Here is a 24,863-nt window from a genome sequence, read left to right on the forward strand (position 1 = left end):
TCATTAACACACCTCTGATTATTCACAATTCTGGTAACTCAGAATTGCTTGATGGCTACAGCTCTAATGCAGTGGGAATCCAGGACCAAATATACTTATAAAATAGCAAATGCATTTAAACTTCCTCTATAAATGGATGCACGGGCTCCAGTTATAAAACCCACATCAGTGATCCCAAAGCTTTGATAAAAATAATAAAGAAAGAAAAGGAAAAACCACTTATTGGTACTAAAGCCTTTACTGTAATAAACCAAATATATTTACAATTTATACAAATGTTTAACCTTCAACAAAAATACAAAAAAAAATTTTTCACAAGATGCAAAACCAGGAAACAAGTTCATCGGAGACACCACTGCTCTACGAAGGACAGAACATGAGGTGAACTGCAAGGAACAGAAAGATTATCTCACACTCGGGCAGGCGTGATTGACGGAGTGCCCAAAAGACAACAGCAGGCTCCAGGGCAGCCGGCTGGTTCCGCTCCTCAGCCCTCTGTCCACACGGCCTCGGTGCTCCACTCAGTTTGGGTAGATGGCTGACCTTCTGCTGGATGGACAGACTCCTCGTCTCCTCTTTGTAGACCCAAAGTAGTCTCATGTCAAAGTCTGGAAACAAGTTTTTGTGTTTTTTTTTTTTCCTCTTTAAAGTTACAACTTTTCTATTTCTACAAATTCAAAACATTTTGGCCCAATTCAACTATAAATGTGAAACCACATAACGTTTTCAGTAGATGACTTCATAGACTGTAGCCTTCTTGTCCCCTGAGCCAGTCACTATGTACTTATCATCCACCGAGATGTCACAGCTCAGCACGGACGAGGACTCTTTGGACTGGAAGAGAAGATGGTGGGCATGCAATTAATGAGGAACTGCTCCCTCGGAGGCACCTTCCCTTCTCGTTTCAAAGTGATCCAACCGTGCTTCCAGACAAGCAGCAGACACTTACCTGGAATATACTGGCTCCATAAGGAGTCCGCCAAGCATTGAGGAGGTTATCTTTTCCAGTACTCACAAACCATTTACCTGGAATTAGCAAAGGGACAGTTAGTTTCGGCAAGATTAAAATTCCTCCTGTACTACTCGCAAAGTGGATTTAATCAAACTGAGTGTTTTTAAGGCACGAACTATGCTGCCCACAGGGTTGCTCTGCAATTTAAGTGGAGGTTTTAATTCTGGGTTCCTTGGTGCATTCTCTGTGCATCGTGGGTATAATCAAGGAGCCGTCAGCCTCACAGGTCACTCCCGACATGACTTGCAGCATTACTTCCCGCACACTGTAGGCCTTCAAATACTAAATCAGTAAACCTATTCTACTTAGACTCCTTATGGTATAAACAGGTTTAGGAAGGGTTAAATGCTGAACTTGAGGAAAATGCCAGTAATGTTATATGCCGTATAAATATGCTCAGTGGCAGCTATCCATCCATACCTTCCAAATCTGACAGCTTGCAATGCACAAGAGTATTTGCCACATGAACTTCTTCCCTCAGGATAGGAGCTGAGTGTGGGTGCAGCTAAATATTCCCTTTTCTAGTCCTGGGTTCCTGGCTTCTGGCCAGTTCACGACTTCCATCGATCCTGACCCATCCTTTTATAAATTTCCAGCCACTTCAGGGAAGTAACAAACTGCCCTCCACCCCCACTACAAACAAGTATGTGTCTAAGCCTTGTATTGGGCAATTTTATCGCTTGCTGACTTTTCTCAAATTAGCAAAACAGACTGAAACAGACATCACCATGCTTGGAGGGACATATTAAAACAATAGAATTATTGCATCCAGCTGCTCGCAGAACAACATTTTTTCCAGATATGATCTCTACCAGATTTTTTTTAGAAGTATTTTCCATTTAGGCCATCAGCAGCCTCCAGTTTCCTCTCTGCTCAACTCACCACAATAGGCAAACTTCAGGGAGAGCACACAGCTCTCATGGAGGTGCAGCTGGTACTTGTCAGGCTTATTCACGTGCAGGACTTCCACGTTGCTGCTCTCCATGCCCACGGCCAGCCACTCCCCCGTTGGGCAGTATCCAAGGGAGAAGATCTGTGAGAAACAGAAGCGGCTCACTGGTTATTTTGCCCAGTACAGCAAGAAGGTAGGGGCAGTGGAGGGGCAGAGGAGGAGGGGATGGTCAGCAAGAACATAGGAAACAATCAGCCAATTCCAGAGTGTGGAGAAGTCCAGAAGACAAGGGATCCAACCCAGATAGACCAAGTATCCCAAGCCATTATGGAACAACTGGAAAAATGTGAACACTTACATCATAGGTGATGAAACTGAGGAACTGTTTTTAATGAGAATGGTATTATTGTGTGTGTGTGTGTTTTAAAGGAGTCCTTATCTGTTAGAGACATTAACTGAAACACAGATGAAAGAAAATCTATCAGGGATTTACTTTAAAATAATACAAGGTTTAAGGGTAGAGATAACAGAATAGAAGAGATAGGACGGGTCACGTTCCTACCACTGGTAAAGCCAAATGGCAGGCACATGGGGTTAAGTGTCTAATTCTTTACATTTTCACATATGCTTGAGCATTTTCTGAATTCTCATAATCAGTTAAGGCCAAAAGTAGTGAACTACTCATGTTGGGAAAGGAGTAGAACAGGGAAGACTATAAGAAAATGAAATGTTAATAGGGAAGTGAAATTGTATGTGTAGTTGTTTTCCATTTTTGTCCTATTTTTCTAAGTTGAAGTATTTTTATTACCAAAAAGTACTTTCAATGGCAAGCAAAAGAAGTCTAGATTCAAGCATTTGACATCTAAGTACTTTTCACAATCTACAAAGCTGCCATTTTTGTATTATTCTAAAACTTCATAATTACCAGGCAGCCATGAATCCCTTTTTAAAGGGATCAGTAACAAAATGGGCATCCACCAAGATACCTCTGCCTATTTTTAAACTCTCTGAGGCAGGAGAAATAAATTAACTTTTGCAGTTGTCATGATTTTTCTCTGCTCCTAGTGACACTCTGAATACTTTTCAAGCTCTACTTATATGGGAATCAAATATCCATCTCTCGCACCCACTTCAGATGGTGAGAATCTGTACCAAGTGCTGCTGAAGAAAAATGTTATCTTCTCCACTGTCTGCATCCCTTCAACAAATGTATCTGTAAATAAAGCAGCTAACATGTTTCAACCTACAAGGTTTTAAAAATCACTGCAAGAATTCCAGGGATTTTGCTTGTTTGTTATTAAAAAAAAAAAAAAAAAAAAAATCAGTTCTCTCAAAATGAGCCCCAGTCTGTGTGTCTAGCTATGGCCGTCATGGGATGGGAAGGACGATACATCCAGACTGCTCGCGGACCCTGGGGAAGGCACCTGTGAGGTGAAGTCGTGCTGCTGCAGCTGCCGCCCTTCGCGCAGGTCCCAGGACCTGACCGTGTTGTCCAAACCGCCCGTCCAGAGCTTGGTGCCATCGTTAGAAATGTCAATACAGCTGGCTCCGTCTGTGTGGCCCTGGAATTGCCTGATAAAACAAACCAGATTGAATAATGATTTCCTGCCAGAGCTCAAGGTAAACACTGTTGTGTTGTTAGTTTTGGACTCGTGTGTGTGTGTGTGTGTGTATGATCTCATCGTTGTCTGCTGATGTGGAAGATCAAACTAACTTCTCCCACCCCAGAAGGACAGGAACCAGCACCTGCAGCTTTGCTTTTTCTGTTGGTATGATTCAAGTGCTAAAGAAAGGGAATGTCACTGTAGGTCACTGGCCACAAGTTAAATATGCTACTACCGCTTGTTTGACAAATCTGTCTGGAAGGTAAGATTCCTCGCAGGTCTGGAAAAGTGTTTCAGTGTGAGAAGAAAATAAAGGTCAGACACACAATACCCCAACTGTATTCCTTAAGGGAACATCAAGGCTGTCCTTTGACTGGGAAGGCCTGTGTCCACCGGAGAGAGGAAGTGGCCGCATTACAATCAAGAGGCGCAGAAGCCTCGTTCCCATGAGTCGACCAACACTGCGATGCCTCTGTGCCAACAAAGCATGAGCTCACCTATTGACTCAATCTTGCTTTCTATGTTTGAAAGAGCCCTGCGTTAGGAAATCTGGACTCCCAGAGACAAAGGGTCATGAGGGCCTCTCGACCTCAGAGGCAGAGGCGCTGGGTACAGACAAAGGTTTCACTGTTGAAGCAAACCCATGGGTACTCCAGCGAGACACTGCCTCTAATATAGCCCCATGGCTGTGCTGTTTAAAGAGGAGGCTTGTGCCTCAATCCAGAAGCTCAGTCGGCTCACACGGATTTGCTGAGCAGATGCTTTGCAAAGCAACAGGCGGCACTTGCTAGGAGGGGGAGTTCATTGTCATTGCCCCAACACTGGCAGTCTGTGGAGCACAGTGGTGACTGTCCTGGCCTCATTTCTGTAGGCTGCGAGGCAGCAGGTGGGAGAGTGGCCGGAACAGGAGAGGGAAGTGTGGACCCATCCTCAGAACCAGGCGGGACCAAGCAAAGAATAACCTGGGAATTTCAACTCAGAAAGGGAGGTTTCCATGCCTTGTCTTCCTCTAGGCACCCCTTTACTATATGGCTCCTGCAGAACTTTCTAAAGAAAAGAGCTAGGAGAGGGAAAGCACCAGTGCTGCCCTGCTTCCTGAGCCAAGGTGGGAACCAAGAGTACAAAACTCTTCCTCGACAAGCTACCTGGCCTCCCATATGTCGGATCCCACCCGGGCTTAGTCCTGCTGCCAGCACATGCCTCACACATCTCTTGGGCCTGGGACGGTCAGGCATGGCTCCACTCTTTCCAAGTGCCACGTTCCTTCCCTTCAGACAGTCTGGAAACCCAGTAGGCACTTCATCTCACCTTCTGACTCTTTTACCTCTCAAACTCATTAAGCGCTCTTCCTCCTTGGCTAAAAACACCTTTCTCTGCTGACTTGGAGCACCTGGTGGGAGTTCCCCGCTCCCTCTCACAGAGCTCAGCACTACTCCCAGGAGGCTCAGAGACTGTTCAGAACGTGCTGGATCCCAGGAGATACCAAGGCATTCAGTAGATTCTATGTTGCCCTGTCACACAGAGTAGCTGCTGGCCACATGTGGTCAGTTCAAATGGAGACAGAGGTTTGTAAGTTACCCTGCCATAGCTAATAGCATTTACCTCCCGGGAGCCGGTATAGAGCAGGGTTTCAGAGCACAGACAACAGAGCCAAGTACTTGGGCTCTGACCTCAGCTCCACTACAGCCAACTGTAGTATGACCCAAGGCCAGTAACTGAATCTGCCTATGCCTCTGTTTCCTCATCTATAAAACAGGGAAAATAGCAATACTGATGTTATAAGGAATAAATGGAGTAATATTTGAAAAGCACTCAGAATTAGTATTTTGAAAGTAATATTTATTACATTGAATAAAAAAGGAAGGAAGAGGGGGAAAAAAAACCTCACTTTTGCTAGGCTGAGGTTGAAGGGGCTTTTAGCTCTGGCTCCATTATTACATTTTGCTTGTTCTGCACTGTACAGCTAATGACAAGAGGACAACTGTCAACAACACCCAAACATGGGGACAGAGCCTCCTTCGCTGAACAACACTCACTGCATTTCTATACAGGACACGTGAAACGAGAGGGAGCTGTGGTGATGGCTTCTACTGGCTGCCCCTTCTGGCTGCACAGGGATCCGAGCGCACTGGAGGAGGCCCCCCAAATACCCCAGGTGCCTTCAAAGCCTTAAACTGCACCATGAACACAGAAGTGAAGACAGAATGTGAAACAAGGTAGAAATCCACAATCCTTTTAGCCCTGATGATTCATTAGTGCTCAATAATTTCCTAGAACACCTCTGGTGTGAGCACCAACTCCTGTGGCAGCAGGGACGAAAGACAGACACAAAGTCTGCAGAACTATGCGCTTGCTGAGGTTAGAAGGGCAGATTCCAGGAAGCCAGAGAGAGACAGCGCGAGAAAGTGAGCGCCCTCCTCATTCCAGGGTGGAACCACCTCCTTGGGCGGGTCCCTTTTAGAGTTATTGAGAAACATGGACACCTTAAAACCACCTTATGGGGGGAACTCATGGAATCGCTTATGTCCTTTTGTTGTTTCTCTGTTATCCTTTAATGGCACCATGGAAACAAATGCCACTGTCGGCTGTGTGCACAAACGAGGATCTCATCCCGAGGGCTCATCGTTCTCCATGTAACTTCCCTAATGTCACCCCTTGGCAAGAGCCAGAACCATTTTTTAAACAAGTTTGGCATCTCTACATGTGCTGAAGAGTGGGAACACTAAGGAGATCAAGTCTTGGTGACACTCGGCCACAGCAGCCGCACCGCGACACCCCCAAAAGCAGCTGCACAGTTCTGTCTTTGCATCCTCAACACCAGCACCCAGTCCGACAGACGGCAGCTTCATCATGTCTAAGCTGAGTGCCTGGCGCAAACAGAGAGCAGTAGAGGCAACAGGAGACCTCCTGAGCCCACTACAGGAGGAGGAAACACCCTTCGAAACCATCTTTGCTCACCTCACTAAGGTCTGGTTGTGCAGGTCCCACACGGCGATGTTGCCGTCGCTGCAGCAGGAGAAGCAGACCTTGGAATCGGGGCTGATGGCCAGCGCGTAGCAGGCGGGGGCAGAGGACGTCAGCTCTGCCTTGATGCGTGGGGTGGGAGCCGCCAGGTCCCAAATGGACAAAGTGCTGGCTTCCCCTCCCACTATGAGTGTGCAGCCATCAGGTAGCAATTTACAGGAACGGATGTAATTATCTCTGTTCTGTGAAAGAAACGTAATTCAATTGCTACGATGCATTACACCAAGCAGGAACAGCACCGTGTTCCCCAACTGCTGTCTCTAGCTTTGACTTAAGAGTGGTATTTCACCTGCCCCCTACCGGGGAGTAAAGCTTAGGACCTGACTAAAACGGTCACCTTCAAAATCTTAAGGGACACAAACTTGCAGGATTGTTTGGTTAGGTTTGAAACCTGTAATAACTAGTCATGATTTCCTGGTGCAGGTTAGATGAACATATATTCTACGAAAGAGACCCTTGTCAAAACCACTTTATAAATCATTCAACCCCTGAGACGGTGTTGTGGTGTAGTGGGAGTGGGTGAAGATGTTGCCTGAGACACCAGCATCCCACACAGTCACTGATTCGAACCCCGTTTTGCTCCACTTCCTATCCAGCTCCCTGCTAGTGTGCCCAGGAGAGTAGTGGGGGGTGGCGAGAGTACTTGGGCTCCTGCCACCCAAGTGGGAGACCTGGATGAAGCTCCTGGCTCCTGGCTTATGCCTGGCCCAACCCTGGCTGTTGCAGCTATTCTCTGTGTATGTATCTCTCCTCTCTCTGTAACTCTTTGAAATAAATAAATACATTTTTAGAAAGAAAAAATAAATCATTCATCCCTTCACTCTCCATTATTTACTAGTGAGAAACTGCAGACTCACTGTCTATGGTTTGGATTTCATTACTCTTAACAGGCTACAAAACGCTGCACTGTGTCTTCATTAGCAGGAAGGATGCTTATCTAAGAATTGAACAGAGCTACTTTCTCAAGCTAGAACAGGGTTGCTGCACATTTAACCCTGTCCAACACAGAAGTCACAGAAACAGAGAAGAGAGGGCATCTCTCCATCCACACTGTTCCTATGAGAAGAGGAGGAGGGACACAACATGAGTGCACCTTCAGAAAAAGGGAATGCTGTCTTCCAACTTCAACCCAAAGGAACAGAGCTGAAGTTTGTACCTCTGTAGCAGTGGCCCATCTTCCAAAGATTAGAAAAAACTTTAAGCATAAAATTCTACTTCCACTATTACAGAATACTGGGCTATTTTCAAATACAAGTCTCACTAACGAAGATGTTTGTAAATTATCTGATTTCTAAAAATTACACAGGGGCCAGTGTCATGGAACAGCAGGTTAAGCTACCAACTGCAAAGCCGGCATCCCATATCAGAGCACTGGTTAGAGTCCCAGATGCTCTGTTTCCAATCCAGCTCTCTGCTAAAGCATCTGGGAGAGCAGAGGAAGATGGTGCAAGCACTGGGCTCCTGCACCCACATGGGAGACCCAGATAGAGTTTCTGTCCCATGGCTTTGGCCTGGCCCAGCTCCAGCCATTGTGACCATTTGGGGAGTGAACCAGTGGGTAGAAGATCTCTGTCTTTCCCTCTGTCTCTGACACTCTGCCTTTCAAATAAATAAATAAATATTTAAAAAATTTTTACACAAATAACTACCCTCAAAAAGTCTTTGTGCTTCAAAAACCCTGTCACTCTGCTTTTTGGAAAAACTCTCTGGAACCCCTGTGCTTGTCAGGCAGGCAGCAGCTATGTGGCACCGAGTGCAGCAGCGGAGGTCAGGCCCACACCACAGGTCAGGGCAGGCAGCCATGAGTCTGCTTACGGCCAATGGTATGTGGTCTGTAAATGCTGGGTTACACCTGAGAGACAGGAACTTGTCCCTGTATCTGTGATGACCCTGAAATATGCACAACATGGTACAGGGACCATGAAAGCATTCTCGCTGCTCCTGTTCTCCTGACTACTGCCCTTATTTTTTGCAAGGTGACCCTTTCACCCTTTCCTGAAGTTAAGGTCATAAAACCAAACCAGCTGTCCCAGGGCTCCCTTAAAAACACAGACCCTGTTCAGAATGGTTTTTATGCCATGTTATCCAATGTTTACTAGGCAATGTTTATCTGAAGGATATAGGGAAATTAAAGTAGATTGCAGGGATCAGAGTCCAGGCATGGGCATACTTGGGCCCACTAAATGGGAAAATTCTGCATGATACACACCCACACAAGGAGAAATTCTGTAAGCCACCAGACAGTGTTTAAAACAAGAAATCCACCCACTTTGAAATTTAACCACTGCAACAGCAACAAATGCAAACTTCAGGGTTATAGGAGCAGGCTGGGTGGGGGAGCCAAGTAGCTAACACAGGAAACAGAAGGGGCTTCCATTTCCTCATAATGGGAATAAAACCCGGGCCTGGACAGTTATTTCCTTATTGAGTCTCCAGGGAGAAATTACCCCCATGCACCAGTTCCTGCTCACTCACCAGACAGTCGAGCTGCGAGACGGGGCTCTTGTTGCCAGGGTGGCTGATGTCCCAGACCTTGACGCAGCCCTTGCCGCCCGTGTACACGTGTCTCGTGGGGTTGCTGATCGTCACGGCGCACACCACCTCCCCGTGGTTGAGGGTGTTGATCTGGCGAGCGTGTCGGGGGATCCCAGGTCCGATGAGGGCGTCGGGGGGGAAGGGGACAGGCTGCATCTGGCCGTCTGCAGTCACGTGGAAGGAGTATGCACTTTTGGAGAGGGGGCAATTGGAAAGAAAACAGAAGACTCATTTATCATAAAGGAAGTGTTTAGGACCTCGGCACTGCTCTAAAGGAAACACAGAGAAAAGCAAAGTTTCCTTTTGAAATCTGTACATGGTGAAGTATTTACGATGCAATAAATTAAAAGTAAATAGAATCTACAGTGTACCTAACGACACCTATGTTGAACTATATTTTTAGAATTTTTTTAAGATTTAAAAATCGTGCTTACCCATTCTATGAAGCACCCCTTCAAATCCCACTATAAAACATTTAACGTGCTTCCAAATTAACATAAAATAAGTCCTTCCATGTACCTTGTATAATCGTATGCTTTCTTAGTATAATTTAGAACAATTATTGTCAATGCCTAAGATAGAGCTCCTAAAACGCACAATAATTATATAAATAGTATATTTCAATGTTGACAAACAAAAGGACAGTTTTCCAAACACATCAGTTTAAGGCTTGGGCTTAAAGTCTCTTTTCCATAAGCAAGAGAAAATAAGATTCTCCCGCGTCCAATAGCTTTGTGACTGGGATTTACATCCCAACAACTCCCTTGACTACCTTGGCCATGATCCTTGGAGATTTTTCTAAGGCATCAAGCTCCCAGCTGAAACATTGCTCTTCCCAGGTTCCCTTCAGCCAGGTGTTCCCAAATTCTGACCAACAGCCTAAGCTCCCAGATGGCAGTTTGAGGAAATTCTTCACTTAGAAGGGAGGGAGGAAAGGAAGGGTATGGGAATTCTGTACTTTCTGCTCAATTTTTTTACAAATCTAAAACTGTTCTAAAAAATAAAGTTTATTAATTAAAAAGAAGAAAAGGAAAAGAAAGGACTTGGCCGTCCTCTTTGCTTCGTCCTTCCTTCCACCTGAACTATAAGCACGTGACCGGAGATCCTGCAGCCCTGTTAGGCTACCAGGTTACTCTGGAAATGGAAATCAAGTGCTGAGGGAGAGAACAGAAAGCCAGGAAGCAGAGAGGCCCCTGTGACATAATGGAGCTGTGATATTTTCCTCTTGTCTGCAGGGAGCCATCATCTTTTACGAGAGAAATAAATAAATTCCCACATTATTTTAGCTATCATTTTCTTTCCCTGTTAAATACAAATGAACCTATTCCTAGTTGTATACTTCTAGTTCCACACCAAAACTCTAAAGATTATTTTTTAATTCCAATGGACTAAATTATCATTTAAACTCCAAAAGCTAATACACTGCAGGCCTTTTAAAAGTGCACAAAGAAAAGACACTTTGTAAACAGAACAAAAGAGCTAAAACTCTTACTCCATATCCCAACTGACACAATAACATAAACCCCACTCTGAACACCACTACTTTTGCTTTCCTCCCTAAGACATCACTAAGAAATCTAGACGCTCAAACCATCAACAATAAATAAAGTATGTACAGTTTCCTACTTCCCATAACCTCACAAGATGAGTCTGGGCCCTTTCTGGAACTTGTCACCCACACCCTTACATTGTAAACACCATGACTATTGCCACAGAATTTTCATTCTAATAGTAACTTGAATTTTGTAAAACATCTTAGCAGGCACAAAATTGAAAGTGATACAAGAGATTAGGTCTCCAGTAGCCTGCACTTAAAACTCACTTTAGCTTGACAATAAAATATATGCTATTATTTTGCTTGTGTAAAAGCAAAATATCAAACACAGGACATTTAAACTGCAAAGGACACAATCTTAGAAGCCTATTATCACCTAAACTGGCTTCAAGAACTAATATTAAATGGCTATTTGGCCCAAATGCTTAATATTAATATGATTAACTGAGCATGTATCATGAGAACATGCAGAATGTCCAGGGAAATAAAACATATACGAAACAATACAGCTCAAAGCCCTCACCTCACTCAATCTCTAAAGCTCCTACTTTTCATCCAACAAGATCCTTTGGGGGTACTTAGCAAGGTATCAAATCCACATGACACTTCAACATACAAACACTCCAGTCAGATACACAGGAAACTATGCCGCTTATGAGGGGATATTTGGAGTTGTAATCAAGTTGCATTTTGTGGCCTGTAAAGGTGAGACCACAGAAAAGTGAGAGTTTACATCTACTCACTGCGAACCATTTCTGGACTCTGAAGGAGTCTTTAAGACAAAGTCTAATTTCAGACTATGTGATTCAGATGTCAGGTGCCATGACCTGGGTCTAGAAGTTTAACAAACGGGGCCAGCATTGTGGTGTGCCAGGCCAAGCCGCTGCCTGCAACTCTGGCATCCCATACAAGCGCCAACTGGAGTCCCAGCTCCTCCCACTTCTGATGCAGCTCCTTGCTAATGGGTCTGGGAAAGCAGCATTCCTACTTGGGCCTCTATATCCATGTGGGAAACAAGACGGAATCTAGGCTCCTGGCTTTGGCCGGGCCAGCCCCAGCCATTGTGACCGTCTGCATAAAAGATATCTGTCTCTCCCTCTCTCTGTAGTTCTACCTTTCAAATACAATGATAATAATAATAATAATAAAAGTAATATGAATACCCAGGTGATGCTAAAGAAATGACAAGTGAGTTTCTATAAAATAAAGCAATCGAGCTGCCTCTATTTCATAAGAATGGTGTTGGAAAGTGGAGCAGGGATCCACTTCCCAGTGCTCCTTGTGGTGTGAGAGAAATGGCATGTGTGAAGGTCAGCTTCCCTTTGTGTACTCTCAGGTGGACACCTGCAGATAAGCCCAAGTTTTCATTAGGTGCCTTTTCAGCAATCCCAGATTTTCAGGAGTGGGGCATTTTAAATCTTCCTTCCCCTGGAACCCAGCTTCTTACAGAGTTAAATGAACCAGATTAAAACAGATGCACACAACACAGACAGGAGATCTGTGTACAGGTCTTTGGAAGACACCCACTTCTCTCCCAGGTGGCCTCGTGCAGGAGGCCTGTGATTATCATACGGAGGCAATTTTAAATTGATTCACAGTGTGAGCAGCCGCTGCCCGAAGCTGTGAACATTGTCAACCCTGGGGGAAACCCATATGGATGTTAATACATCAGTCACAGAGGGCCTGGGGGAAGCAGGCGCTGCCTGCAGCGCTGGGAACCCAATCAAAGCAACAAACCAGGATGGGATAGGGAGGGACAAGAAGGAAACAAGAGGAGCAAATGAGACCCATTCGAAGTAGTCATTCAGTGCTTCTTCAAGAAAGGGCCACATTGATAGCTGGACATCATGATTTCAGAAGGAAACTTACCTTCTCTACTGACCTCTCCCTCCTTCCCTCTCTCTCTCTCTCACCCTCTCTCTGCTTTTCAAATAAACAACAAAAAAGTAACATAAACTTGTTATTAAAATATTCTGAAATCTATGCACATGAAAAGTCTTCAAAATGTTCATGAACAATGTATATTAATAACACATTGTTGGCCGGCGCTGCGGCTCATTAGGCTAATCCTCCGCCTGCGGCGCCGGCACCCCGGGTTCTAGTCCAAGTCGGGGTGCCAGATTCTGTCCCGGTTGCTCCTCTTCCAGTCCAGCTCTCTGCTGTGGCCCGGGAGTGCAGTGGAGGATGGCCCAGGTCCTTGGGCCCTGCACCCACATGGGAGACCAGGAGGAAGCACCTGGCTCCTGGCTTCGGATCGGTGCAGTGCGCTGGCCGCAGCGGCCACTTGGGGGGTGAACCAACAGAAAAAGGAAGACCTTTCTCTCTGTCTCTCTCTCTCACTGTCTAACTCTGCCTGTTTAAAAAAAAAAAAAAAAAAGACATTGTGCATGAGTTTCAAACTCTTTTACACACAAAACATTTTGATTCTATTTTCCCACTAACATTCTAAAGTACCCTCATATACGGTATGACTGCTCTGCAGAAGCTCAAACATAAGGAAAATTCATCTGAGGTACTGATGATGAGTCAGAGTGCTGGCTGCTCTCAGTGACTAGAAGGACACAAGTGGATCTTCTGGGGCAAAGGTCCTGCTCCGTTCCTTGATCCAGGCCTGGTTAGGCAGGTGGGTGTCCTTGGTGAAGCTGCTGAGCTAGCAACACGGTTCCTGTATGTTATGGTGTCACATATCAGATCTCCATTTTTAAAGTTTAGAAAGTTAGGAAAGTTAAAGGGGTGGCTCCAAACCAATTCACACATCAGATTAGGTCCACAGCCAAGTCTAGAGCCTCGACTCCAGTGTTAAATGGAACTCAGTGGGTGGGCATCTGGCCTAGCAGTTAAGATGCCCATGTCCCACAGTGGAGTACCTCGGCATAATCCCAGGCTCTGGGTTCTGTCTCCAGCTTTCTGCTAATGCAGATCCTGGGAGGCAGCAGAAATTGTTCAAGTGATGGGGTTCCTACCACGTCTAAGACCTGGTTTGACTTACTGCCTCCTAGCTTTGGCCTCACCTGGTATTGGCCATTGCAGACATTTTTGGGGAGTAAGTCAGTGGGTGAATATTCTCTGTCTCTCAATTCAATTAATTTTTAAAAACCGGACCTCAGATGTGGAGTCCAGGCTCACCAGCTACACGAGCTATGGTCTTACTAACCGGTCAGTCAGAGATTTATTACGTGTCTGTTTCTTGATCCATTAGACAGAAATAATAATAATGTAAGGGTCACCTTATAATAAAACAGAAAGCTGTTGTGAAGATTAAAATAGATACCAGCTACAAAACACTTAATAGAGAACCTGACACTGGCAGCAAGTCTTCAGGAAATGACACCATCATTGTAAAGTACTATGACTCTTAAGAAACAGAAAGTGAGGACCCTGAATCAAGGGCTCTAATCTCAACCAGTGGTAAGTGTGCAACTGTCAAAAGGGAGGAAGACGCAGAGCGGGAATAAAGGCAGTAGGAGCTCATGGCTGGGCAAGGAAAGCCCACAATTCATCATGCATAAAGTAAGGGTGGGGGAGATGGCACTTGGCAAGCCTTGAACCTAAGTCCAGAGAAAAGAAAGACATTTGGGTAGGGCTGGGGCAGAAGGAATGAGTCCTTGGACTCCTTGCTAAGGGCTATACAGCAAAAACAGCTCCTCAATCTGAGAAGGCCTCGGAACAGTGTCTAGCCCAAACTCTGCTTCTAGAATCAAACAATCAGAAACATCTCTAATTCTCAAATTTTGTAGCACTGAAAAGAAGAAAGCCCACTGGACTTCTTTAAAAACTTAATGAAGAGGCCAGAGTTGTGGCACAGCAAGTTAAGTTACCACCTGCGACCCTGGCATCCCGTGAGTGCCTATTTGAGTCTGGGCTGCTCCACTTCTAATCCAGCTCCCTGCTAATGCATCTGGGAAGGGCAGCAGAAGATGGTGAGAGTGGCTGGACCCCTAAACCCACAAAGGAGATCCAGATGGAGTTCCTGGCTCCTATCTCTCTCTTTTTCTTTGTCATTCTCTAATTCTGCCTGTTAAATAAATCTTTAAAAAATTTTTTTGAATGAAAGCAAACCTCATTCAGAGCAATGGACTCCTTATTTACTGGGCACCAGAGCAGAGGCAAAGGAAGTAAAAGGGAAGCAGCCCCACTGGGACTCCTTGCAGCAGTGGCGGACTGGGGAGCGAGACTATGTCCCTAGAAGCAAGTTGCTCTTCCTGGCAGCCTGGCTTCTGTGAATAAAACAATGCTATGTTCTGCGACCAGAGGAAAACAGGTGTTTACAGAGGGACTGGTTTGCTGGAAATAGCTAGAAACTGTGTGGCAGAACCAAGTAAACAGTCACAAAGAACCACAAAGCCCGGGGATAAGGGCTGCAGCCAAGATGTGAAATGTCTGGCTGGGACAAGCTGCACCAAAATATCCAATCCTCTCAGAAGCCTTCAAGCTCTGTGGGGTCCATGGGCCCCTTTACAATTCAGTGTCAGGACGTCCTTTTTTATTAATAAATGTTTTATTGATTTATTTGACAGGCAGAGATAAGATGGAGAGATGGAGAGACAGAGAGAAAAAAGGTCTTGCACCCCCTGGTTTACTCCCCAAATGGCTGCAATGGCCAGAGCTGGGCAAATCCAAAGTTAGGAGCCAGGGGCTTCTTCCAAGTTTCCCACATGGCTGCAGGGACCCAAGCACTTACGCCATCTTCCACTGCTTTCCTAGGTGCATCACCATGGAGTTGGATTGGAAGTGGAGCCAGGATATGAACTGGTGCCCATATGGGATGCCAGTGCCACAAGCAGAGGCTTAGTCCACTATGCCACAGCACCAGCAGTGTCAGGAAATCTTATTTGATGTGACTCAAAACTCCTGGACACAAGGGACAGGAGGCTATCCTCCTACAAGATCACACTGTCACATCTCCAAGGGGCACACACACTGTTCCTCCATGCTGAGAACAGCACTACTTCCTTCTCAAACACAAGCTGCTTCCACCTCCTGCTCTGCCTTCCATCCACTGCCCAGAAAGGACACTTCTCCTCCAGGGTCCCAGCTCTTCCTAGGAATCTCTGCCTTAGAATTCATCACACTGCCTTTGCCCTCCCCAAGTGCTATGGGGACTGGTGAAATGACCTCGCCAGCCGGCATACAGCTGGCACTTGATCAATGGGTCAGAACATCTCAGCTACCATTACCTAATTACCTATAAACGGAGACACGAAGAGTCGCAAGCTAAAAAAGAAGGTGGGCAGTCCTCTCACCGTCTGGCTTCCGCTAGCCAATCTCTACAAAGGAATATGTAGCGGTGGCACTGAGAGTCGCTAGGAGATGGCATCAACAAGAGGAAAAGGCAGTCCCTAGCGACTGATTTATACTACAACAAAAGCAACCATGGTAGCAGAGTGAAACCCATGGCTTCTCCTCAGCCAGTTCAGTCCAGCAGATGCCAGACCCTACCCCAAAGCACGCAGTGGCAGAAGCAATCCCAGGCTGCATGAAACAATCTCCATCCTGTGCCTGGGTACCGTAAGGTAAGACCCAAACAGTACAAAAAGTGAAGAGACACTGGGTAAAGTTTCCATTTAATCACACTAAGATGTACGTACCCTATTGGATTTATTTGGGTCTTACTTCCCTATTTTTTACAATGTTCCCTGACAAAATTTAGCCAATGGACAGCACAGCTGAGGTATGGGGTAAATGAAGCAACACGGGGAAGTGTTCCAAGGAAGTTGTAAAATGCAATATATATGTAACCTTTTGTTATCACATCACTGGAGCTCACATCCTAGGAGGTAGCTCACAAGGGAATGAGGCACAGGAGATAACTGGCCCACGACCACCCAGCTACTAAGCACTAGAGCCCACACTCCAGGTCAGGGAAACAGCACAAAGTGGCACTCTTAACTTTCACCTTGGCCTCCATGTTACCACTTGATGTTACTGCCTGGACAGTAACAATGCGGGACCATCATGATGGAGCAAACCACATTACACACACGCAGCATCAGGCTGGTCAACAGTGATCACTGTGGTTCATGACATAGCCCAGAGTCAAGAAACCAGGGCACAGGGGACCTTGAGAGCTGGGACACATAGTTCCTCCTAAGATTGATGAGAATTGTAGAAAGTCTGATTTTTGCAGGATACTCATAGCCTGAAAACTAAGAGTGGTAGTAGCTGGGGTAAATAGTGATATGGGGGCCGGCGCCGTGGCTTAACAGGCTAATCCTCCGCCTTGAGGCGCCAGCACACCGGGTTCTAGTCCCGGTCGGAGCGCCGGATTCTATCCCGGTTGCACCTCTTCCAGGCCAGCTCTCTGCTATGGCCCAGGAAGGCAGTGGAGGATGGCCCAAGTGCTTGGGCCCTGCACCCGCATTGGAGACCAGGAGACACCTGGCTCCTGGCTTCGGATCAACATGATGCGCTGGCCGCAGGAGCCATTGGAGGGTGAACCAACGGCCAAAAGGAAGACCTTTCTTTCTGTCTCTCTCTCTCTCACTATCCACTCTGCCTGTTTAAAAAAAAAAAAAAAAATAGTGATATGGGAGTCACAAAAAAAATCAGAAGCTTTATTCTTTCAGAAGAAAACTGGTCCTTTGGTGAACATGGGAGTCTTCAAAAAGTTCATGGAAAAAGGTATATTATGAATTTCAAAACTGTTTGCATCAGAATAAATTTACCTCTTGATTCCATTTTTCCACTAACTTTTAAAACTTCTCTCATATTTTACCATCTGTTGGTGTGTAAAATCTCCCTCTGCAAATAGAATAATAAAGCTTACTTTTAACATTTTTTTTAGAGTCTGCAAACCTAACCCATATATCTAAAAAGCTGTTTACTACTGTTAAGATTTTTTCCAGTTTAGCATCCCAGTGTCTTCCCAAACAGCACATAGGCAGATGAGAGTATGATTCCTACCTCATTTGGAAGGATTTCACATTTTGACATCAACAGAGGACTTTGTTAACAACTAAATTACAAGCAGATTGTGCTTGGCATTGTGGTGCAGCCAGTTAAGCGACAGCCTGTCACACCACAGGCACCTGTTTGAGTCCCAGCTGCTCCATTTCCAATCCAGCTCCCTGCTAACATGCCTGGGAAAAGCGGAGGAAGATGGCCCAAATACCTGGGTCCCTGCCACCTACATGGGAGACCCAGATATAGTTCTTGGCTCCTGACTTTGGCCTACCATAGCCCTGGCCATTGAGGTCATTTGGGGAGTGAACCAGTAGGTGGAAGATCCCTCTGTCTCTCCTCCTCTCTCTGTAACTCTACCTTTCAATTATACAAATAAATCTTAAAAAAAAAAAAAATTACAAGTAGAGGACTTCAAAGCAGTGGCAAGGGAGACTTTTGTTTCCTTATTTGGTTGAACACATTCTTCCTTTTTATAAAAGGCAAGTATGAAAGCCTTCCTTTATCAGTCACAAATTTCCAAATTTCTACTCATGCTAGGGCAGGAACAAGATGCAATACTCAGGTACTAAATGAGAGACTCCTGGAAAAAAAGTACAAGACGGCTGTTTCAAAGCTCAATTCAAAAATTCCAGCAAAAAACCACCTGGTACAGACAAACTTGAGCATGATCCAGGCAACAAATATACTAAGAACATTTACATTTTATCCACTGACAGTCATTTCTGAAGAGATGAAGAGGGAGAAGTGGTAAAAGGAGAGATAACATAGATTAACATAACTGACATCAAAAGTAAAAGGCGGCCGGCGCCGCGGCTCACTAGGCTAATCCTCCGCCTTGCGGCGCCGGCACACCGGGTTCTAGTCCTGGTCGAAGCGCCGGATTCTGTCCTGGTTGCCTCTCTTCCAGGCCAGCTCTCTGCTGTGGCCTGGGAGTGCAGTGGAGGATGGCCCAAGTGCTTGGGCCCTGCACCCCATGGGAGACCAGGAGAAGCACCTGGGTCCTGGCTTTGGATCAGCGTGGTGCACCGGCCACAGCGCGCGGCGGTGGCCATTGGAGGTTGAACCAACAGTAAAGGAAGACCTTTCTCTCTGTCTCTCTCTCTCTCACTGTCCACTCTGCCTGTCAAAAAAAAAAAAAAAAAAGCAAAAGGCCTCATATCTCAATATCATCTCAAGAAGTTATTTACACATCAAAGGGCAGAAAAACAAAGGTTAAACTAAAGGGAGCTGGCATTGTGGTGTAGTGGGTAAAGCCACCGCCTTCAGTGCTGGCATCGCATATGAGTGCTGCTTCAAGTCCTGGCTGCTCCACTCCCAATCCAGCTCTCTGCTATGGCCTGGGAAAGCACTGGAGGATGGCCCAAGTCCTTGGGCCCCTGCACCCATTTGGGAGACCTGGAAGAGGCTCCTGGCTTCAAATTGGCCCAGCTCCGGCCATTGCAGAGTGAACCAGTAGATGGAAGACCTCTCTCTCTCTCTCTGCCTCTCTGTAACTCGGCCTTTTCAATAAATAAATAAATCTCTGTTAAAAAAAATTAAACTAAAAGCCACAAGGCATAATGAGGCATTGAGTAGGCCTGATGTTTTCAGCAACTAATGGTGCAAACAAACAAGCAAGCTCCCAGATACCATTGTGATGGTTATTTCCATAGGTCAACTTGACTGAGCTAAGGGGTGCCCAGATAGCTGCTGAAACACTGTTCCTAGGTATATTTAAGAGAGTGTTAAAGAATTTGAATCAGCGGATGTAGTAAGAAGATCTGCCCCTCAATGATGAGCATCATCCCATCCCGAGGGCCTAAGCATTAAAAAGGTGGAGGAAGGTGCAAGGTTGCTGTTTGCCTGACTGAGATACCAACGTCTCCTACTCTCTGGACGTGGTGGCCACTCCTGGTCCTCAGGCCTTGGATTCAGATAGAGCCACATGACCAGCCTTCCTGGGCCTTCAGCTTGTAGATGGTAGACCGGGGGACTTCTCAGTCTTTGTAAGAAGTGAACTGATCCCTCAGGCTCCTGCACCTGACTGGCCGTTTCTCTAGAGAACCCTGACTAATTCATCCTACTACGTAAAAAGGGGGGCTGCATTCATTTCCAAACCCACTAATTAAACCAGCCGGGGAATCTGGACAGGATGAAAGACCAGGGACAGAAAAGGCGGAAAGAAGGGGGAGCCCCGGCCATGAAGCGGCCTCTTGGCCAGAAGCCTGGGATGGTTTCCAGTCACCGCTGCAGAACATGTTTTCCTAAGAGGCAATTTTATCCCAAATGCGGTTAAGATTTTCTTTTCCCTTTAGGCTCTAAATACAAAAAGGTACTTTAAAGATTTATTTAAACACTAAACAAGTGGGTAGAAGGTTTCTGAATTACATGTCTGGCATTAAAACACAGGGTGAAGAAACCTGGAACTAACCTAGAATCTTCAGCCAAACTATTATTAGTCTGAGTTATTACTGACCTCTAGGTGCTATGATCCAAGGCAAGCAGAGAACAGCCCCCAGATGTCCTGGGGCAGGCAGAAGTGCTCTGGGGCCAGAGAAACATCTACACTGAACTCCCACATTTCTCTACCGGTGCTCTCCACAGAGCTCAGGGGAATACATTTCCTAAAATTAAAACTGAATTCAAGTTAAGCTGACTGAACAATACCAATTAAATCTAGCCTTGAGGGCTTGAAAACAAAGAGTGAGTTCTTATAAACCAACACTACTTAACTCAAGATGCAAAAATATGAGCCTCCTTTTGAAGAGGATGAGTCACGGGGACCCGTCTTCCCCCTGTTCAGCCCAGCACTTGTTTACTGGGTGTCTCTGCTCCAGGGGACAAGGGCAGATCAGAAACCACAGCTCTGCTGGGGAAGAAGGCAGAGGAACGAGACACATATGCACGATGACAATTCCCAGGCAATCTGTGAGAAAGTAGCACAGGCATTACAAGATGATCCTGGAGAGACGGCGTAGACAGGCAGGCATCTGCAGAGCTTCACTCACAAGGCGGCCATGAGAGAGGGCTCTGAAGGACAAAAAAATCCCTCAACGGGAAGAGGTGAAGACAGGTGAAATGGGAAGGTGCCCCAGACAGAAGCAGCAGCAGTCAGAGAGTAGAGCGTCATCCTTTGCGGTCAGCACAGGATGTAAACACACGGGACAAGAGGCTGGAAGAGCAGGCTCGGGCACAGTCACAGTGGATCTTGAACATCACATCGGTCATGATGAAAGTGTGAAGATCTCGAGTGAGAGATGGATCTGGCTGGCAAGTGCTTTCTTTTCCCAAAGATGTATTTATTTATTTGAAAGAGTTATAGAGAGAGGGACAGACAGACAGACAGACAAGTCTTCCAATTGCTGGTTCACCCCCCAGATGGCCCCAACAGCCAGGGCTGGCCCAGGATGAAGCTAGGAGCCAGAACATTCTGGGTGCAGGGGCCCAAGCAGTTGGGTCATCTTCCGCTGCTTTCCCAGGAGCACTGGTAGGGAGCTGGATCAGAAATGGAGCAGCCAGGACAAGAACTGGCTCCCACATGGGATGTTGGAGTTGCAGGCCATGGCTTAACCCACTAGGCCACAGCATTATTCTAATGAGAATAAACTGACCGTGATGTGACTGGAGTGGGGAAAAGGGAGATAAAAGTTCAACTAGGATCTTACTGGCAAAGTGGGTATTAAAAAGGCAAGGAATTGGGGGTAAGGGTAGGTAGTGCAGTGGTTAAACTCCTATTTGGGATGCCCACATTCCATACCACAGTGCTTGGTTAGAGTCCTGGCTATTCCGCTTCCAATCCAGCTTCCAGGGATTGTGAACCTTTGGAAGCAGCAGCTGATCCTTTAAGTACTTGGGTCCCTGCCATGCACATGGAAGACCTAGACTGAGTTCTGGATTCCTGGCTTCAGCTAGCTGAGCCCTGGTTGTTGTGGGCATTCAGGAAGTAAACCAGGAGATGCAAATCAATCAATCAATCAATCATCAGTAAATCACTCTGCCTTTCAAAAAATGAAATTAATTAAAAATAAATTAAAAAGGCAAGAAGTTCAGCAAATAAGACTGATTACAAAATGGGAATTAAACAACAAAGAATCTGAGTCAAAGTTTGGTCCCAGACGTCAGGGCGAACAAGGACAATGCCTTTAACAATGACAGGGAAATGAAGAGAGACTGGTGTATGAGAGGGAAAATGAGCAGGGAAACCTCATTAAGACCTTACACAAGTGTAACACCAGAAACAAGAGTGTGAAATGGTGGCAGGGTAAGTCACGCTGTTCTGTTCCACTGTGATTTTAAAAAGAAAGTGCAGGCCGGTGCCGCGGCTCACTAGGCTAATACTCCGCCTGCAGCGCCAGCACTCTGGGTTCTAGTCCCGGTTGGGGCGCCGGTTCCGTCCCGGTTGCTCCTCTTCCAGTCCAGCTCTCTGCTGTGGCCCGGGAAGGCAGTGTAGGATAGCCCAAGTGCTTGGGCCCCGCACCCGCATGGGAGACCAGCAGGAAGCACCTGGCTCCTGGCTTCGGATCGGCACTGCACGCCGGCCGTGGTGGCCATTTGGAGGGTAAACCAACGAAAGGAAGACCTTTCTCTCTCTCTCTCTCTCTCTCTCTCTCTCTCTCACTGTCTAACTTTGCCTGTCAAAAAAAGAAAAGAAAATGCAGCCACAGGACCTTTGCACATGCTGGCCCCATCACCCTTTGCCCTAGTAGGTTAATGCAGCTCTGAAAACACTTCTGCAGGCAATCCCTGACCCTCTCCAACAGAATCAGCCTTCCACTGTCCCTCCCCATCACATGCTTTCACAGAACAGTATTTCTCTGCCGTAGCTCTCATGTCTACTCTTAAAGTACGTATTTATTTGTGTGATTATTTGACTAATGCTGTCCTAAAAAGGAGTTCAGGATGTGTTTTCCCCACAATCACTGCTGATATGCCCCTTTGGCGTGTAGATGGTTTTGCACTGAAGACATTTGAGAAATGAGAGATGTGGGGGGTTTTCTGCATAAGCACAAGTCATAAAATTTCCCACAAGAAGGTGCCCTCCCTGTAGCTGGCAGAGAACAGTATATAAGCTGTCTGCTCCGGCCATTTCTTTGAGTATCTATTTCCTGCAAAGAAGTTTACCTTCTCTACAGATCATTATAGGCTGTGGCTCCCCTCCTCCACATGCCTAGGCTGTAGGTCTCAGTGAGCTCTGCGGGGCAGAGGATGGCAGGCAAGCGACCATCTAGATCACAGTGAGCAGGTGATGTGGGAACCTGGCCTCCTGCCCCACAACATAGGGCCAACACAATGGACAGATTCAACCAGAGAGAAGCCTTGTGGTGAAGGAAGGTCTCTGAATAGCTTAAGAGCTGCCCAGGGGATGATGGACGAGCAGCATGCTGTGGGGTCTGGGGTGGGAAGGAACCAAGATGGATGGTAAGAACTCCTGAGAGACAGATTTCAGCTCCAGGCTGGTAGAGCATTCACAGAGCCACAGAAAACACACTGCTGGGGACAGCAGTGGGTGCTCATGTCCAGGCACTTGTGGTCAGTGGCAGAGCTGCTTGGCGAGGCTACCGAAGCAGACATAAACGATAGTCCCTTTATACCAAGGGGACTTTATATTAAGGAGACTTCAAGGTACCACCAGCCCCAACTGAACTTTCCTGGCTCTAATCCTCTTAGGAAGCACTCGTCATCCTGCATATAAATCCTCATGCTTGCTCTCGCTCTGTGCACCATGCATGCCGTCGCCGCTACGTGCAGTGGCCACCCCTCCTGCCCCTGGGGTGCTGATGCATTCATTTCCTCCTGCATGTGCCTCACCCCAACAAGTCTCACTCAGCCTAGTTTTGGTCACTTCTTTCCGTGTCTGCCTGCCACCCACTGCTCTGCTGCTACAGTGCTTATCACAAGTTTAACCCCAGTCACACCTCTTCACTGGGGCACGCTGAGCATCTGCAAAAACTGCCACACTGTTCCCACTCCAAGGCTACAGACAGCCTTCCCGCCTTCTACTCGCCCTGCCCAAACATGTGTGACCTCCACCTGTTCCCCTTACCCGGACACAGGGCTGCACAGTCTGTAGGGACATGAGCAGTCAGAAAGACAAGCCCTTAAAAACTTAACGTTGTAAAAAAAAAAAAAAAGCCAAAAACAAAAATCAGGGCATGTTTATTGTACATTTCAGAAGAATTGATCTTTGATGGGAAAACCATCAGTGGTTTGAGAAGCATTGCCTCAGGCAATATCACTTTTCTCATAAAAATGAGAAGTCCTCTCATAAAAATGAATGGACCGGGATGGATGCTGCAGCACAGTGGGTAAAGCCGTCACTGCAACACTGGTATCCCATATGGGCACCAATTCAAGTCCTGGCTGCTCCACTTCTGATCCAGCTCCCTGCTAATACACACCAGCCTTCTACACCAACAGTGTAATCCACTGCTCTGTCCACCACTTCCCGACTGTTCCCCACATCACCCTTGAGTTGGGCTCCTGATGGTCAGACAGAACGCCAAACCTCTGGCTCTTGAACCAGCTCTCCGTAAAGGTCAGCTAAACATAGCTGGTTTTGCCTGTTGTTCCCCAAAAGAAGTATCAGTTACTATTAATATTGCTTCTTACTGTGACTTTCCTATTTGCTCATTATCTGTCATCAATCAGGAGAGCACACAACAGCTACAATGCAACCACAGATAAAACAATACCTGTACATGCCCTCAGGATACCCCAGGCAGGAAGTAGAAGCCATTCCCAAGAAAACATCTATAGTGCCTAAGTAGTACCTCACAAGCACATGACTGGAAGAGACCCATTAGATAAGTGAATATTTAGCAACACTGTCCCTGACGCCAATGCTGCTCTCCACTGGGTCTAGATGTCTAGATGTCACCTAATACACTAATGTGATACCCAAAGTGACACACAGACAAAAGCTGGAAGCAACCTCATGAAGGCCTGGGGTATGACAAAGATACGCTATGGACCTACGACGTGCACCATCAGTACCTCAATTTAGAAAGTCAAGAACATTCGAAAAAGCCTTCTGCCATTTTCTATCTTAGGAAAAGATGAAACAGACCCTCTATTTCAAATTTGCTTTATATAATGTCTGAGACTTTTAGGAATTCTTTGAAATCAAGCTTCTAATTCCTCAAATTATAGAAAAGCAAATGATTTTTTAAAGTGACCCAGGAAGAATAACCAACTGGGTTTTTGTCAAATTCTGAATGCTTGTGTGCCCTCTAATCCAACTGTGCTGCTTCCCCACAAAGCCATTTTGCTTTTGATAGCTCGAAACTTCTCAGGGTGTAAAACACTACCGAAACAATACGCAGGGTCAACCTGGGAGGCTGGCAGCCAGTAGAATCCACC

The 24,863-nt window shown here is 46.2% G+C and overlaps 1 protein-coding gene across 13 annotated transcripts in view; it reads right to left on the bottom strand.

Annotated features, from left to right (window-relative positions):
- Window positions 1-229: 229 nt before the first annotated feature.
- The window catches only part of TLE1 (TLE family member 1, transcriptional corepressor), a 98,883-nt gene continuing 74,249 nt past the window's right edge, over window positions 230-24,863 (bottom strand). For all 13 annotated transcript variants that reach the window (XM_062208468.1, XM_062208473.1, XM_062208466.1 and 10 more), the window contains 6 exons: window positions 9,008-9,257; window positions 6,467-6,714; window positions 3,329-3,476; window positions 1,895-2,045; window positions 950-1,026; window positions 230-834 (listed from right to left, as the gene is read on the bottom strand). In XM_062208468.1, the coding sequence (XP_062064452.1) occupies window positions 727-834; window positions 950-1,026; window positions 1,895-2,045; window positions 3,329-3,476; window positions 6,467-6,714; window positions 9,008-9,257 (982 nt within the window). In that variant the 3' untranslated portion in view covers window positions 230-726. The remainder of the gene's footprint in view (window positions 835-949; window positions 1,027-1,894; window positions 2,046-3,328; window positions 3,477-6,466; window positions 6,715-9,007; window positions 9,258-24,863) is intronic.

The sequence above is a fragment of the Lepus europaeus genome, chromosome 12 (genome assembly GCF_033115175.1).
Source record: "Lepus europaeus isolate LE1 chromosome 12, mLepTim1.pri, whole genome shotgun sequence".
Taxonomy (NCBI): Eukaryota; Metazoa; Chordata; class Mammalia; order Lagomorpha; family Leporidae; genus Lepus; species Lepus europaeus.